The 13,826-nt window shown below is 43.7% G+C and overlaps 1 protein-coding gene across 10 annotated transcripts in view; it reads right to left on the bottom strand.

The window, feature by feature from the left end:
- The window catches only part of MAP4K4 (mitogen-activated protein kinase kinase kinase kinase 4), a 133,746-nt gene that overhangs the window by 7,034 nt on the left and 112,886 nt on the right, over window positions 1–13,826 (bottom strand). For 5 of the 10 annotated variants that reach the window (XM_027445809.3, XM_072031169.1, XM_027445843.3 and 2 more), the window contains 7 exons: window positions 13,436–13,611; window positions 12,709–12,829; window positions 11,327–11,518; window positions 8,829–8,946; window positions 8,389–8,559; window positions 4,846–4,989; window positions 886–1,020 (listed from right to left, as the gene is read on the bottom strand). In XM_027445809.3, the coding sequence (XP_027301610.1) occupies window positions 886–1,020; window positions 4,846–4,989; window positions 8,389–8,559; window positions 8,829–8,946; window positions 11,327–11,518; window positions 12,709–12,829; window positions 13,436–13,611 (1,057 nt within the window). The remainder of the gene's footprint in view (window positions 1–885; window positions 1,021–4,845; window positions 4,990–8,388; window positions 8,560–8,828; window positions 8,947–11,326; window positions 11,519–12,708; window positions 12,830–13,435; window positions 13,612–13,826) is intronic. The other 5 variants (XM_038173234.2, XM_027445858.3, XM_072031202.1 and 2 more) reach the window with 3 other exon arrangements.

Here is a 13,826-nt window from a genome sequence, read left to right as displayed (position 1 = left end):
CAGCATCCAGGGGCCATTAAGATTCATCGTGAAACGGAAGCAGCAGAAAGAGCTCTTAGTTCATATCCCCACCTGCAGGGCAGCAGGATCACTGCATACGGCAAAAACACGACGTGCCTTTATTGGGTTTGGTGGAAGTTTCCACGTCTAAACCCCTTTAAACAACTTAAGGCCGCTCAGAAGGTGCCTGCCTAGTGAAAACACACTTCATCCCTGTAACCCCAGAACTGCATTGCAGAGGATCTGAGACAGCATTTGGAAAGTTCATGAGCTAAGGGGAATCAATGAATCATCTGGAAGTTAAACATATGCTTCTGTTCCCAGATGCCTCCCCAAAGCTCGTGCACTAGCTGGGCTTGATTTTTCCTCCCACTCTTTTTCTTTTTTTTCCTCTTTTTTTTTTTTTCCTTCCCTCCAGTCTTAAAAATCTACATGAAAAAGGAGATATTATTCACCCTGTTCCAGAATTTGATTTCAGCATGGTAAAATAAGAGGGAAACCTGATGACAGAGAACAGCTGTTGGTTGACACAAGTTCCCCTGTCACCTCAAGGGTCTAACAAAGGTGGAGAAACATCACCAGCCCTCAATGTCCATGTCAGCCTTCTCCTGGAAGATGCATCCACCATGGGAAGGAGACTGATGGGGGATCTGTGCTTGCTCCAGTTCACAGCCCAGCATCCCGTTGCAAAACCTCCCCCATATTCAGTTTAACCCACAGTAACCTGCCATCTATTCTGACACATCACCAGAAAGTTTGTCCTTAGGGATAAGGAAGACAGCCAGCAACAAAAACAAATCTTCAACCCACAAGCTGCATGCACTGCAGTTCTCCTTCACAGCCAGCTTTTATCTCGACAATTTGATTACCTCGTTTGCCACTTACCAACTTTATAGTGCACACAGCCTTCCAAGTCGCCCACCGTCGTCCAACCCTGTTTCTTCTCAACTTCGGGATCATTGTGAAGGATTTTATTTCTTAACCAGGACAAATAGTACACTCGCAACTTGTTCTTCTTACCTAGCCACAGAGAGAGAAAGGTTAGTTTATCTCCCCAGCGAGATAAGTGCAAAAAGAAAACAACAATACAACCCTACCCCAACAAACAGAAAGCCCCATAGAACAAGCCAAAGTAACAATGAAAGGGAAACTGCTGCAACCACGGAGATCTCTCCCAGTATTTATGCCCACAACAGCTTTGCTCCAGACTCCACCCAAAAATGTGTTTTCCTGATAATCAATGACAGAGATGCATGGCAATACCACACGAACTGAAAATGATAAACTCTTTGGCTGTCTGGATCTTAGGACAAAACCAGCTTCTACGTGAAAAAGGTTATAATCCCACAACAAACGCACCAGAGATTCCTGCACGGGGATGAAGAAAAAACCCCAAAACATAGCTGAGTAACAAGGGCTTTTTTTTTGCACAAAACTCTAGGATAGAAGCAGGGTAGAATTCAAGGCTCAGAATTAGCTACAGAGCCAGAAGAGAGTAGGACTGGTGTGAAAGGAGGCAGAAAAAGCAAAGAAGAATAGGGTGATGGGGTTATACATTACAACCTTTTTGCAGCTAGTGACCAGGACATTTCCATCACTTACATCACCCTCTCCGATACAAACCAGTCAAGTTTTACTAAGCCTGTTTACTATTTAATTGGAGGAAAAGTTTGCCAAAGAACAATTTCAGCATCTAACTGCTTTATACCAGTTCTGCTGTAAACAGGAACGAACAGCATCTGAAATTGCAGTGGCAGAATTTCCCATGGCTCACAAAAAAATTCAGCTGCTTGCTAAAAGCCAACAGCTGCCTTACAAACAGACTTGCCCCTCTGCTCCAAGGGCTGCAGTACTTATCTGGCTGCACACAGAAAACTGCAAGGGCTGTTTCTTCTTCACAGGTGAGAATCTACCTTCAGTTGACATTACATCTCCTACTGTCATTACAATACAGCCCAGAGTCTAACTTCCCAGCTGTTCCTAGCTGGATCCACCCTGGGATCCCTGCCCCTGATGGCAGAGGACCCCTGACAGAGCCAGGTACCTTGGGAAAAGCAGCTGTGAGGGCTGGGGCATCACAAGTCCCTATCTACCAGGAGACAAATTCTCTCCCAGATATTTCCATCGTTTTAGCTTCCCCAGTAACGTAGTAAAACTTAAGACTCAGACCAAACACTGCACATGGGAACTTCCCAGCACGTGGCTATTTTCTTCCGGTTCACATGATGAGCACCAGGGCACTTCTCTCCAACGAGAAACATTAAAAAAAAAAAAAACAAAAACAAGACAGAAAAATATCTCAAGTGTGTTCCTATTGTGTTTAAGTGTCTAGACCACAAGGAAAGTCACAAGACAGGAAACACCTCTGCCTTCCAGCAGGCTGACATGAAAAGAGCACAACCAGTTAGTTACATAAACATTGTTATGCATCTATTGCAACAAGTTCTGCTGCTCTTCATACTCATATTGGGGAGGGGGGTTACATCTTTCTGCTTGTAAATCTGCACCAGCTTAAGCAGCTCTCAAAAATCTAATCTTTTTTTTTTTCTTTTCTTGTCTGTTATGGCCATGAAATAGGAAAGAAACCTCTGTTCCAGCCTTTAAGTTGATCAGGCAGTGACTTCTGTGAGAACGCCCAGCTCTGCTTCTCCCACAGACAGCGTTTCAACTGCAAAGTCTCTTTTCCCATACGGAGTTCTTGTTTGTATTGTCGTGTGGTTTTTAATTACCAAGAGGGCAGATTCCAACCCGTTCTTCTACTCCGTCTACCTCTCCTACCTTGCCGAGTGCCGCGATCAGCCGGTTGTGCTTAAAAACCCTCAGGGAGCCACAGATGGAGCATGTTCTGTGCACACGTCGTTAATCTCTCTTCCAGCATCTTCATAACTCTCAGCACTGTATACTGCTACCCTGAGCACCCAAAACTATGGTTTTGCCTCCCAACAGTATGAACTAAAGAACTGCTTAGCTACTCTGCTCAAATTTTCTTGTACCAGCTGCAGTGGCTCAGTATCAAAAGCTTTATGGTCAAGATTTCGAATTTCAGACATACATATAGTGGGAAAATTTGAGTTCAGCTTTTCAAACACTGCAGAGTGTGTATTCAAAGCAAATTTTAGGTGACAATCCCCTCAGCATCCTAACGTACTGCAACTTCTTCTCGCAGTGTGGTAACATCTTTCAAGTATCACCACCACCAGCACATCACTTCCCCAAAAAGCCAAGGGAACAAGGGAACACACAGCTGCGAGAGCCGTGGTTGGGCAGAAATGCCTCTTTCCTGCCTTGTTCTTCTGTGCTCTGCCAGAAAATGCAGGACAGCGGGACAGAGACAGAGGCGTAAAATAGATCCAAAGACCGGCTGATTTCTTAAGGGTTAATGTGGCGTGTCATGACAGGGGAAGTAATAGCTTTGAAGGAAACAAAGAAGACGGATGTGTCAGGGTACTTGGATTGTGACTGAAGCAAACATAAATAAACCTAGAACAATCACACATGAGATTTATTCACAGACACTCGTCTGTATAGGATATGCTTCAAACCAGCAGATCTTACACAAGTTGGGTTATACAGTATTTTTGTTTATAAGGCAGACTCTAGAGTAAGCTCTATCAAAAGATGCTTTCCAGTAGCTTATATTTTTATCAGTGTCACACATCAAAAGGACACACAACAGGTTGTTGTTTTTTTTTAAATGTTCCTCGATTCATCTTTTCTTTTTACACATTTCATGGTGTAACTGCAGCTGAGAACTGAGCACGCAACAAGCCAAGACAGGTGCAGCTGCTCTAAACAGAAACAAAGCTCCATGATGATACCAGCACACGGCTCTTTGCACCTGTATCAGCATAATGCTGCCAATGCATTCACTTGTCTAGGTGCGTGTTCCTTCGTAAGAGAGTCGGAAGAACCAGAAAGCTCCTCCAGCAGAGTCAGATGGCTTCTGGAGCCTCAACAAAATTTTGAATGGCTCTAATGAACAACACAGGGGCCACTGCGAAACCTCATTTAACATTCCCTCTCTCACATGCGCAACAGAGCAAAGGCTGACTTCCCAAACAAACCAAGCCAAAAGGAAATGTAAATGGCTCAACGCCACCTGTGAAGAAAGCTTAACAGTGCACCACATCAAGTTGCTTAACAGCAGAATAACCTTGTGCAATAACTCTCTGGAGCCAACGAGTCTGGAACCTCAAGCTTTATAAAACACATTTTCCATCAGCGCACACAAAACAAACACAACAATCACCACCGCCCTTCTTCTCCCATTGCTGAGTTGTCTGCTGTTGCATTCAGTGAGAGGCAAGGCCAGAAGCTACCCCAAGCTGCCTCCTCACCTCGTTAATTCTCATGTCACACACACACTGCAGTCCCCCTGCCATCCACACACACTCTCTCCATGTTATTCCTATTTCTCTACATTGCAAGAACATTTCCCATTCTACATATTCAGACACAGAAGATGTCTTTAAACCCCAGTAGCAAATCACGTCTTGGTTAGAAAGCTGCCAGGCTGAAATAACTGCAGCAGAGGGAAAGAATGTCATTTGTACAAACTGCACAAAACATTCACACAGAGCTCCCAAACACTGAACACAATGAGAAGTTTTCTCCAAACCTGTACAACATTTTAGAAGGAGGAAGGACAGGGACAAGCATGCACAGGGTGTTGTGGGGAAAATGATTCACTCGCAGAAACTGTAGACTCAAGAGAGGTGAAATGATGGAAAACCCACTGACTTCAGTCAAGTCAGGACTTCCCCCTCAACACACAGGCTGCCAAGAAAAGCTTTTTGCTGTGCCATACCAGATGGAAGAAAAATCATGTTGAATAGTTAACTTTACCAGAAATTGTCACCAAGACATTCAGCCCTTCAAGTACATCCATTTGCTGGAATCTTCTTCGATTGATGAGCGGATAAACCTTCCCCTGACCACTTCTGTCTAGCAGCATCAGACCACTTTCAGTGCCCACTAACAAGTTCACTCCTAGATGAAACAGAAACAGAGATCCAAGTTAGTAGGCAGATTTTCCACGTACTCTGACGAAACGATGCTTTACACGGCAACCGTCTTGTTTCAAGCAAGCCTAACCACTCCTAGAAGGCTCTCTACGTTACCTGCACCCAGTGACTGCTGACACCAAAACTGCAGTGCACAAGAGAGTAAGAGACTGGTAGACCATGAAGCACTTTCTGGAGCAACAATTTCCAAACAAAAAGGTACAGTAATGCTGGAGATGGGGGATGAGGCATGACATGGTTCCCAAGATATATTCTGAAGGATGTGTTAGCTGTTGATTAGGGGTTCTGCAACTGGAGGCTTTAGACAAGGGCATTGCAATAAAGCACTGGGAAGGGTTTGGTCCCCATTGGGAGGGCTGGATTGTGGTGGTGCAGCCCTCCTGTAAAAAGACAGGCACAGGGCTGGTCCTCAGCTTCCCAACAGCTTTTTCCGTCTGAATCTTATAACTAGAGGAATTGTATTACTCCTGTGTTTCCATGGATCTCTCCTAAAGGTCAAGCAAATACAAACTAAAAAAAGTAAGTAGATCAGTTTCAATATACGAAAAAGTCCATACATCCACTGGAAACCTGTCTATGAGTACAGAGAGCCTTAGTATTTAAAATCCATTGCATTCTTTTAGCATATATATGAAATACATTAAAAGGTTTAAAAAATCTGTTAATAGATTATCACTCTTAAATTTCATAACCATAATTATTACAGTGTTTCAGTCCCAGACCCCACAAACTGTGCAGAGACAGGTAAAATACAGTACAGGGAAACAAGCAGTTTGATTTCCATTAGATTTCTATGTCCCAATCCCAATGTAAAACTTGTTATCCTTCAGCGTGATAAACTAATGAAACAACAAAGAGAAATTCATGTGAGATAATCACAATTACTTTGCTTAGTGCCTTAATCCCATGGCAGACAATGAATCCCTAGATATAGCTAGATTGGTGCTGAAGGTCAGGTACTGACTGATTATGTATTGAACTCTTTCTAATGCAGGATGTGTCCCAGGACGCAGGAGGCTGCATCTCAGTACCTAGAGCAGTGACAAGCCTTCTGATGGCATTCAGAAACAGCACTGCTCACCAAGGCTGCCCGCCTCCAAGGCACGAGGCACGCTACCTAAACACCATCCTCGCTACCATGCATGGGGGAGGTTTGCAAAAGGGAGGGCACGCTCACTTCAAACTGGGAAGAGGAGGGAGGGAGAGCGAGGCACAGGGTACAGCAGCACCAAACTGACCAAGGAAGCACCCAGTCTCTTTCCTGCAGCTCCAGGACAGCGCGATTAAAGCTGCAAGTGATTCAGCTTTGATACATGTTTTTGCTTTTTTTTTTTAGTGTGGTTTACAGTTCAAACAAAGGCACATGCACACTGCTCCCTCACGGTCTCTTCCTCTCTTCATGCATCAGGGCTCAAGTGCTTCTGCCTCCAACCTCACCTCCTCCTCTGCTGCCTGGCACTCATTCCTGCTCCGAGCTGGTCTCCGCGCCCCATCCCTAACCCCTTCCCTCAGCTATGTGCATTTCAGGATGAAACTAATGAGGTACCAGTGCTGGTGGCAAGCTGTGCCTGGATTTTCAAATGCAGACATTGTCTTTATTCACAGCCAGCCAAGCTCTTCTACCTCCACCCTACAATTAAGCCGTTCTAATTTTTCAAACAAATGGGAATGCTTCCTGAAAAAAACATAGGCTCTCTGTAGAGGCTGAGTGTAAAAAAATTATGATACGGCATCCATGTCGTTAACATCAACCTTCTCCGCTCAATACTAGAAAAAATAGCATCACAGGCCTCACACAACCAGCAACCTACCAGATACTAGGGCATTACCACTGGTAAAGCCAAAGGAAAACAAAGGACAAAGCCCCCTCTTTGCTGCTAAGAATCATTATAAAATGCCCTCATTTGCTTAAGGGAAAAGGAAGCTAGACCTTATCAAGAAATAAGCACGTGCACCAAGCAGATACCACCATCAGCTTAGCCCTAAATGTTCAACAAGGAAGCGCTTTGTTATAGCTATAAAACACCTCTAGGATTTTACACCTACATTTTAAATCATCGAAACAGTCAGATACATAGATCAAAGAAATAGAAAGCCATTAACACAAATTGCTATTGGCAAAACAAGGCAGATCAGAGGAACTGTGAGTCATCTTTACCGATCCCATACAACTTCTCTCTGCCTTCACCCTCTCAGACTCTGAAAATTTACACCTGCACAGGTCTCCTCATTTTACCAGGGAATTATTCATATGAATACATGCAGAAATAGCACGGGGTAAAAATTCTTACCAGTAAACTTTAGAAAAAAATAAAAATGCAGATTGGAAGATGATAAGGTGTCAGAAGAGCTATCTAACTGACATGGCTTTGCAGGCAAGAAGGCTAGGTCAGCAATGCTGTTCCAAGAAAGAAATGCAGGGAATAAGCTCAAAAGATAACTAAAGCCTTGCAAAAAGCTCTGAAAATGTGAACAAGAGAAGTGCCCTGTCCTACCTGTACACACACCATGTGGCTCAGGGGACTGGACAAATCTCTTCTTCATAGTCTTTGAAGTTAAATGCCTATACAATGTGTCTACTTTAGGAACACTATATAAGCATCTACATAATATACACAAGCACCACCTCTTAACATCTAGATAATGAAAAAATTAAAGTGGCCCCATGGCTCCTGGACAGAGAAATTGCACAGCAGGGAAAAGCTTTCAGCCTGGTGTTGCAGGGATCCTGACCGATTGTCTGACACTTGTATAAGTTAGCCCTTGTGACAAGTAGGCCAGACATATAGGGTCAGCTGACATCCCATACCCAGCTTCTCTGTGCACTAACCACCCTTAAAGAAAGGAAAGCAATTCTCACACTGGAAAGTGTTCCTCCTACCCTTCTGTTTTCTTTCTTCCTTCCTACATAAACTGATGACTGAGTTGGAAAGTCATCTTACGAAATGCATCTTCATCAAGTACTTTGATAACACGTTAGCATCAAGAAGATATTATTTTTCAAACAGAATACCCTATGTGCATTAGATGCACAACACAAATACCACCACAAGCATCCAAAAGCTGCAGTAAATGTACTAGTGGGGGTTAGAGAGAGCTGAAAAGGTCATGCCAGCAAGCTGAATGAAGTCTGAACTCTTTCATTTGAAGAATATATACTGTAGTGAGAACTTATATTGAAGCAGAAGCAACATATTGTAAAAACATAATAAAAATAATCAGCTTTTGCAATGAAGTGAACAAACACTGAATAAATCCAGAGAAACAGCTGTCTTCAGAGAGATTTTCTCGAAGACTGTAGGTCCTACTGGCAAGTCTGCATCTCAACACTGCAGGAGGCAAGTGAGTAACAGGTTTTTCTTACCCCATAAGGCAGCGCACAGTATCTCAGAATTGAATCTCTTCTTGTATTTGCGAATCTCTGGGGTATCGCTCTGTGGTCGCGTATTTGTAGGATTCACATTGACAACTGATCCTTTCCGCGTTGGGTCTTGCCTTATTGCCTCTGATCTCATTGCTTCACTAGAAAATCCTACTGAAGAAAGAAAAGTAACGTGCATGTAATATCCCTCACGTGAGAAGCTTTGGCCATATATTCCTTACACCAAACAACCCAAATCAGTAACTGAGAATATTGAGCAAGCCTTTTTTTTTTTTTTGTAAGAAATGTAAATGGAAAAAGAAAAACTATGCAATCCATTGCAAATCAAATAAAAAGCATGATGGTAACATTCGTAGTACTTTAAAGAGCCACTGAAGTCACTGAACCTTTTTTCAATTGTCGTCTTCAGCTACTTTACTTACCCACAGAAGTCACAGTTGTCCCACTAGATGGAGAAATCTGTAGTAATCTGGGGTCTATAAAAGGTGTAAAGGAGGAGGAAGATTTGTGTTTCTGGAGTGTGTTACTAGCGGACTGAGTCTGCAATGTAAATTTCAACTTTATTAATATTAATGACAATAAAAAGCAAGGATAACAACAACCAACATTTTGAAGTCACTACAGAATTATGCTGCATAGCCTCCCCAAGCTTGATTTACAGATACATAATGCTCTGCAGGCACCACACCTGAACATATGCACTCTGCACATGTTACAGTGAATTGCGATTAGCTACACCTCCATCCCTGTCACCTCAGCTGCCAGCGAAGATTTTTGAGTGGCCACTACGATCAGGCACAAAGCGAGGGAAAGTCTCCTTTTTTTTTCAAAATCTGCTTAAATGTATGCCTACTACCTCATCTGCAAGCTGTCCACTACATTCAACTCTTGTACTGATGAAGCATGTTCTAAAATGAGCTAGTTATGGAGTAAGTTAGGAAATTTGATCTCTTGGCTTGTGCAACAAAATCAGAACCATCTGCGATCAAGCATTCACTTCTGTAATGGTTTATGTTTTCACTGTCCACTACTGGTCATTCTCCCTATTTTGTTTAACCTGAGCCTCTTGCCAGAAAGCTGCAGCAGGTTCTTCCACCTTTTTTTTGACAAAGCAAAATATTAAACCTGTATCGAACAAAGGGGCTCATTAGTGTGGAAGGTGTAGCAAACGGTGATATGAAGCTATGAATATGTAGTGGATAAAATCACTGGTGCTTGCCGAGTTATGTGGTCTAAACATGAAAAAAACATAAAGAAAGGAAGAAGACGAGTGAAACAATGAACTGTTAAAAGTGGAAATGGAACGACTTAAAAACCCTTGCCAGTTTAGTATTATAGTGACAACATCGCACGCTGAAGCAGAATGGGACAAGTAAAAAAAAAAAATGTATTATATATACACAGGGTGTGCACATGGGTGAGTTATACCAAGCAGTACTGGGTTTTTGCTCAGCTTTATGCAAATGTAGTTAGGGACTTCATCGTCGTTAACTGATCTTCAACCTCTGATCTTTCTAAGGCTCTACTCTGCACAAAAAAATAGCGATGGGTCCTTGTGAGCACATCACTCCCCTGCACAGCTAAATACCAAGAGGCTCCTTCACCACCAGCCGCTGCCGCTGCCTCCACTTACCAGGCTGAGTTAACTGAACCCTGCTTATTTATTGCTTAGATCAAAGTAAGGAGCAAGCCTATCTGTGGATCAATCAACTGATCTCTCTAACCCACAGAAGCGTGCTTTTACAAAGATCAAAGGCGAACGAAGCATAGCTGAAAATGAAATATTATGCTAACTGAATTTCCAGGAGGAAACCCTCCCGCCCACCCTCCTGTCCGAGGCATTTTTCATCCCGTGGTAAAAACGAGCATTGCCAAGAGCCCACCCAGCTCACCGCCATCTATTCTTCTCAACCCAGCGCTTGCATACGTACACGCCAGGACAAATCTAGCCCGAGAAGCAGCCGCTTCTTTCCACAAAGCTTCCCTCCCCCTGTACCACTCGTTTTGGGTACAGACAGGTCCCTGAACGCCAGGCTGGCCACCCGCTGGGAGTGGAGCAAGCATGCTGGGTTCCCAGCTCACTGCTAGAGGTAGCAAGGCAGGGATGATGCCCTTCATTCACACATGTGCATCTCCTCTGATGCAAGGGGCTACACGTGTGTGAAGGACAGAGTTTGCCCAGCTCAGTGACAAAGGGCAGGCACCGTTCCTGGCAGTGCCCTGGGACTGGTCCAGGACAGCAGGAGGGAGCTTCCCCAGTGGCAAAGCCTTGCTTCTCCAACAGACGCGAGCAGAACTGGTGGAGAGCAGTGATATTTACACAGCTGTGTTTCAGAACACAAACATTTCTCCCCACTCGTTATTCCAGAACAGTAATACCCAAGGATTTTAAAACCCTCCCGGGCAACACCTGATATGTTCCCCCAAGCCCACGTGGCAAGTTTTTAAAGAGCAAAATCCCTCCGTGGCAGCTTCCTCTCCCAAAGGGTGAGTTTCCACAAGCAGCTCCTTATACGTGCACAGTTACTAGCCCAGCCTCTACTGACAAAGCCAAAATTAACCACTAATTTTTAAGAGGCACACTGCTTGCAATTAGCCTGCTCCCAGAATAAAACAGAATTAACAAAATAACGAGCACTGGCTAGAAAATACAGCAGTCAAGTTTAGTTTAAAACAAATGCCATGCAATTAATGACTCACTAAAGAGGAAGCAAAAATAGTAAACTGGCAAGTTTGGCGTGGGACTGCTCTAGAGTTAAGGGCTTTTTACACAGAACTGAAATGTGTTATTTTGGGGTGGGAACAAAGGTGACAGGAAAAAAAAAAGCAGGGGAGATTGGCTGGAGTTCCTTTGCAAACTAGCTACTAGGCAATGCTGCTATAACCCTACGAAAGCAGCCAGCTGTGGTGTAAGACATACCTCATTAGTAGTTAGCTTGTCCTGGGGTGTCTGTGGGGACATGGTGGGTGTCGGCTGGCTGGAGGATGGGGAGGAGGAGGTGGAGGAAGTGGAGGAGGAATGGCTTTGCTGTAAGAGATCTGGCAAGAGGTGAATGCGACCGGCAAAGCCATTGCTCTCATGATGGCTGGCACGCTTTTTGTCAACTGTACTCTGTAGAAAAAACAGGCACACTTGTCTTGCTCAAGTGCTGCTTAAAGGCCTATATCCCTAACAACCTCTCTCCTTCTCTCCCTCGCTCTCTTCCTACCTTTTTTACATGTAGTTTTTAAGTAAGCTGATCATCCATGCCTTGATGCCTGGATGGAAAGGGAAAGTGGGCAGAGCTACTAGAATTCTGCATATTTCCACCCTTTCTGGCAGGCAAAAGCTTAGTTCACGTGGTGGACTTGCACAGCCAGTTCCAGTAATGAACAGAAGAGTAACTGTGCCGGTAAGTCTTCCACCACAACGCAGACAAGCGCACTTTTGGAGATGGGGGAGGATTTCTGCCCTATTGTTTTGTTTAAAACTAACTTAAATCCTACAGTGATATGAGCATTGACTGTCTGGTGAATGCCTTCAGCTAACTATTTAAAACAATAAGCATGAAATCTTAATTTTCAAACCAGAGGGCTCAATTAAGAAATTGGCATTCAGTTGTGAAATTCAGAAAATGCGATTACCGAGGAAACTCCTATAAGCTAGCATGCTCATTACCATGAGCTCATTTAAAAGCAGGGCATCATTATCTTTCACAGGCAGAAGAATGCGGTATTTTCAGAATTAAAGGCAACAACACAGCACTCTAGCTCTGTCCACATTCTCTGCCTTGCCACCTGTTTTGCTTCTCCATTCCCCCACGCTAACCGTGACATGAATTTGTGTGTGTGTGTGTGTGTGTGTGTGTGAGACAGAGAGAATGATCTGGGTGGTCTGTACCTCTTCAACTACAGGTTTGGAAGAATTTTTTTAAAACCCTAAACTCTTCCCCCCAGGCTCCTCCCCAGCCCTGCTCCTGAGAGCCACACTTTGTTCTAGAGTAAAACTAAACTAAACTTCCTCGCTCCAGGTACCTGCTTCACACACCTGTAGCTTTTCTACCATTCTCTCCCACAGACTTTGAGGTATTCTGCATGGTGCTGCCATGGGTGTCACTAGAAAGCATGCAAAACAGTAGCAAGGGGTGAAGGGCTACTCTCCTCTTTGCATGCATCAAACATCTTGCTCATCTGAAATTCACTACAGCTGTGTCTTGATAATACAAACAACGAATATAATGTAGAAACAGCATGGGTGAATGAGCGAGTGGGTTAATGAGCACAGAAAAGGTGCAATACTGCGCAGGGAAGGAAAAGCAATACCTGTCGGACAATTAAGGTGCCCTCCTTAGAAGGAGTCAAGGCAGGTTCGCTCTCTACATCGTCGTGGACGATCATGGTTTTCACTGACTCTGTTTCACCATTGCTCAAGTTCAGTGTTGACCTATTTGCCAGACAAGAAATAATCAGGATGAGATAAGAGCATTTATGTCATAACTTTCACTGCTCCACAGCAAGGCAAAGTCAAATAATTTTAAGATTGTGACCAGAGTGGAATATTTACATAACCTGCCTGCATAAGCTTCTCTGTCATTAAAAAAAAAAAAAAAAGTAAGGAATTTGTAAAACACTGATTCTTCTTTTATTACAAATCAAAAGGAGAAGAGGGAAAGGATTCGCTGAGAAACCCATTTCCCGTTTGCACAAATGACTTAAAGAGACGTATGTGCTAAACAGGCTCCTAAATGCTCAGATTGAGTTTGAAAAGACTACCTTCAGTGCTTGAAAATGTGAGCGTACAAGGCTGCTATGCCTTACTCACAGATTGGTGTGAACTTTATGGTTTAGTGGAGGACTATGGTTTAGTGAAGGACTTATGGTTTAGTGGGGACTGTTAGTGTTAGGTCAGAGGTTGGACTCGATGATCTTGAGGTCTCTTCCAACCTAGACAATTCTGTGATTCTGTGAACTAATATACAAGCCAAAATGCCCAATGTCAGTTTCCTTCAGCTCCCTAAAAGTACCAAAAGAAGCAAACCACAGAACTAACACTGCTCGGACATCGTCTGGTCCAGAAGTAGATTCATCTGCTCCTTCTTGTTCCATATCATCATCTTCCTCATCCGTTGTCCCTGACTCCTCACTTGAGGACGAATAATCCGTCACCTTATGTGGAGGCCGCACATCCTCTACTGCTCGCAATTCCTTTGCCAATGCAGTTAAATCCTGATGGGAGAGGAAGGAAAAAATTAAAATTGCAGTCAGAGAAGAGTTTGCAAGACAGCCCCACTGGATTAGTGGCCAAGGTTGCTCGCTTGTCCACTGCTGTGTTTCCTTAGCCCCAGCAGCACTGTTTCCTTTGATTTATTCATTCTTGACAGTTACCAAAGCTTTCTGATAAACTGGAGCACCTACAAGGTCAACCTAAGAAGGCCATGCAA

Source organism: Anas platyrhynchos, chromosome 1, assembly GCF_047663525.1.
Source record: "Anas platyrhynchos isolate ZD024472 breed Pekin duck chromosome 1, IASCAAS_PekinDuck_T2T, whole genome shotgun sequence".
In the NCBI taxonomy this organism is placed as follows: Eukaryota; Metazoa; Chordata; class Aves; order Anseriformes; family Anatidae; genus Anas; species Anas platyrhynchos.
The sequence above is the reverse complement of the archived record's forward strand: the minus strand, read 5'-3'. Positions and strand labels throughout refer to the sequence as shown.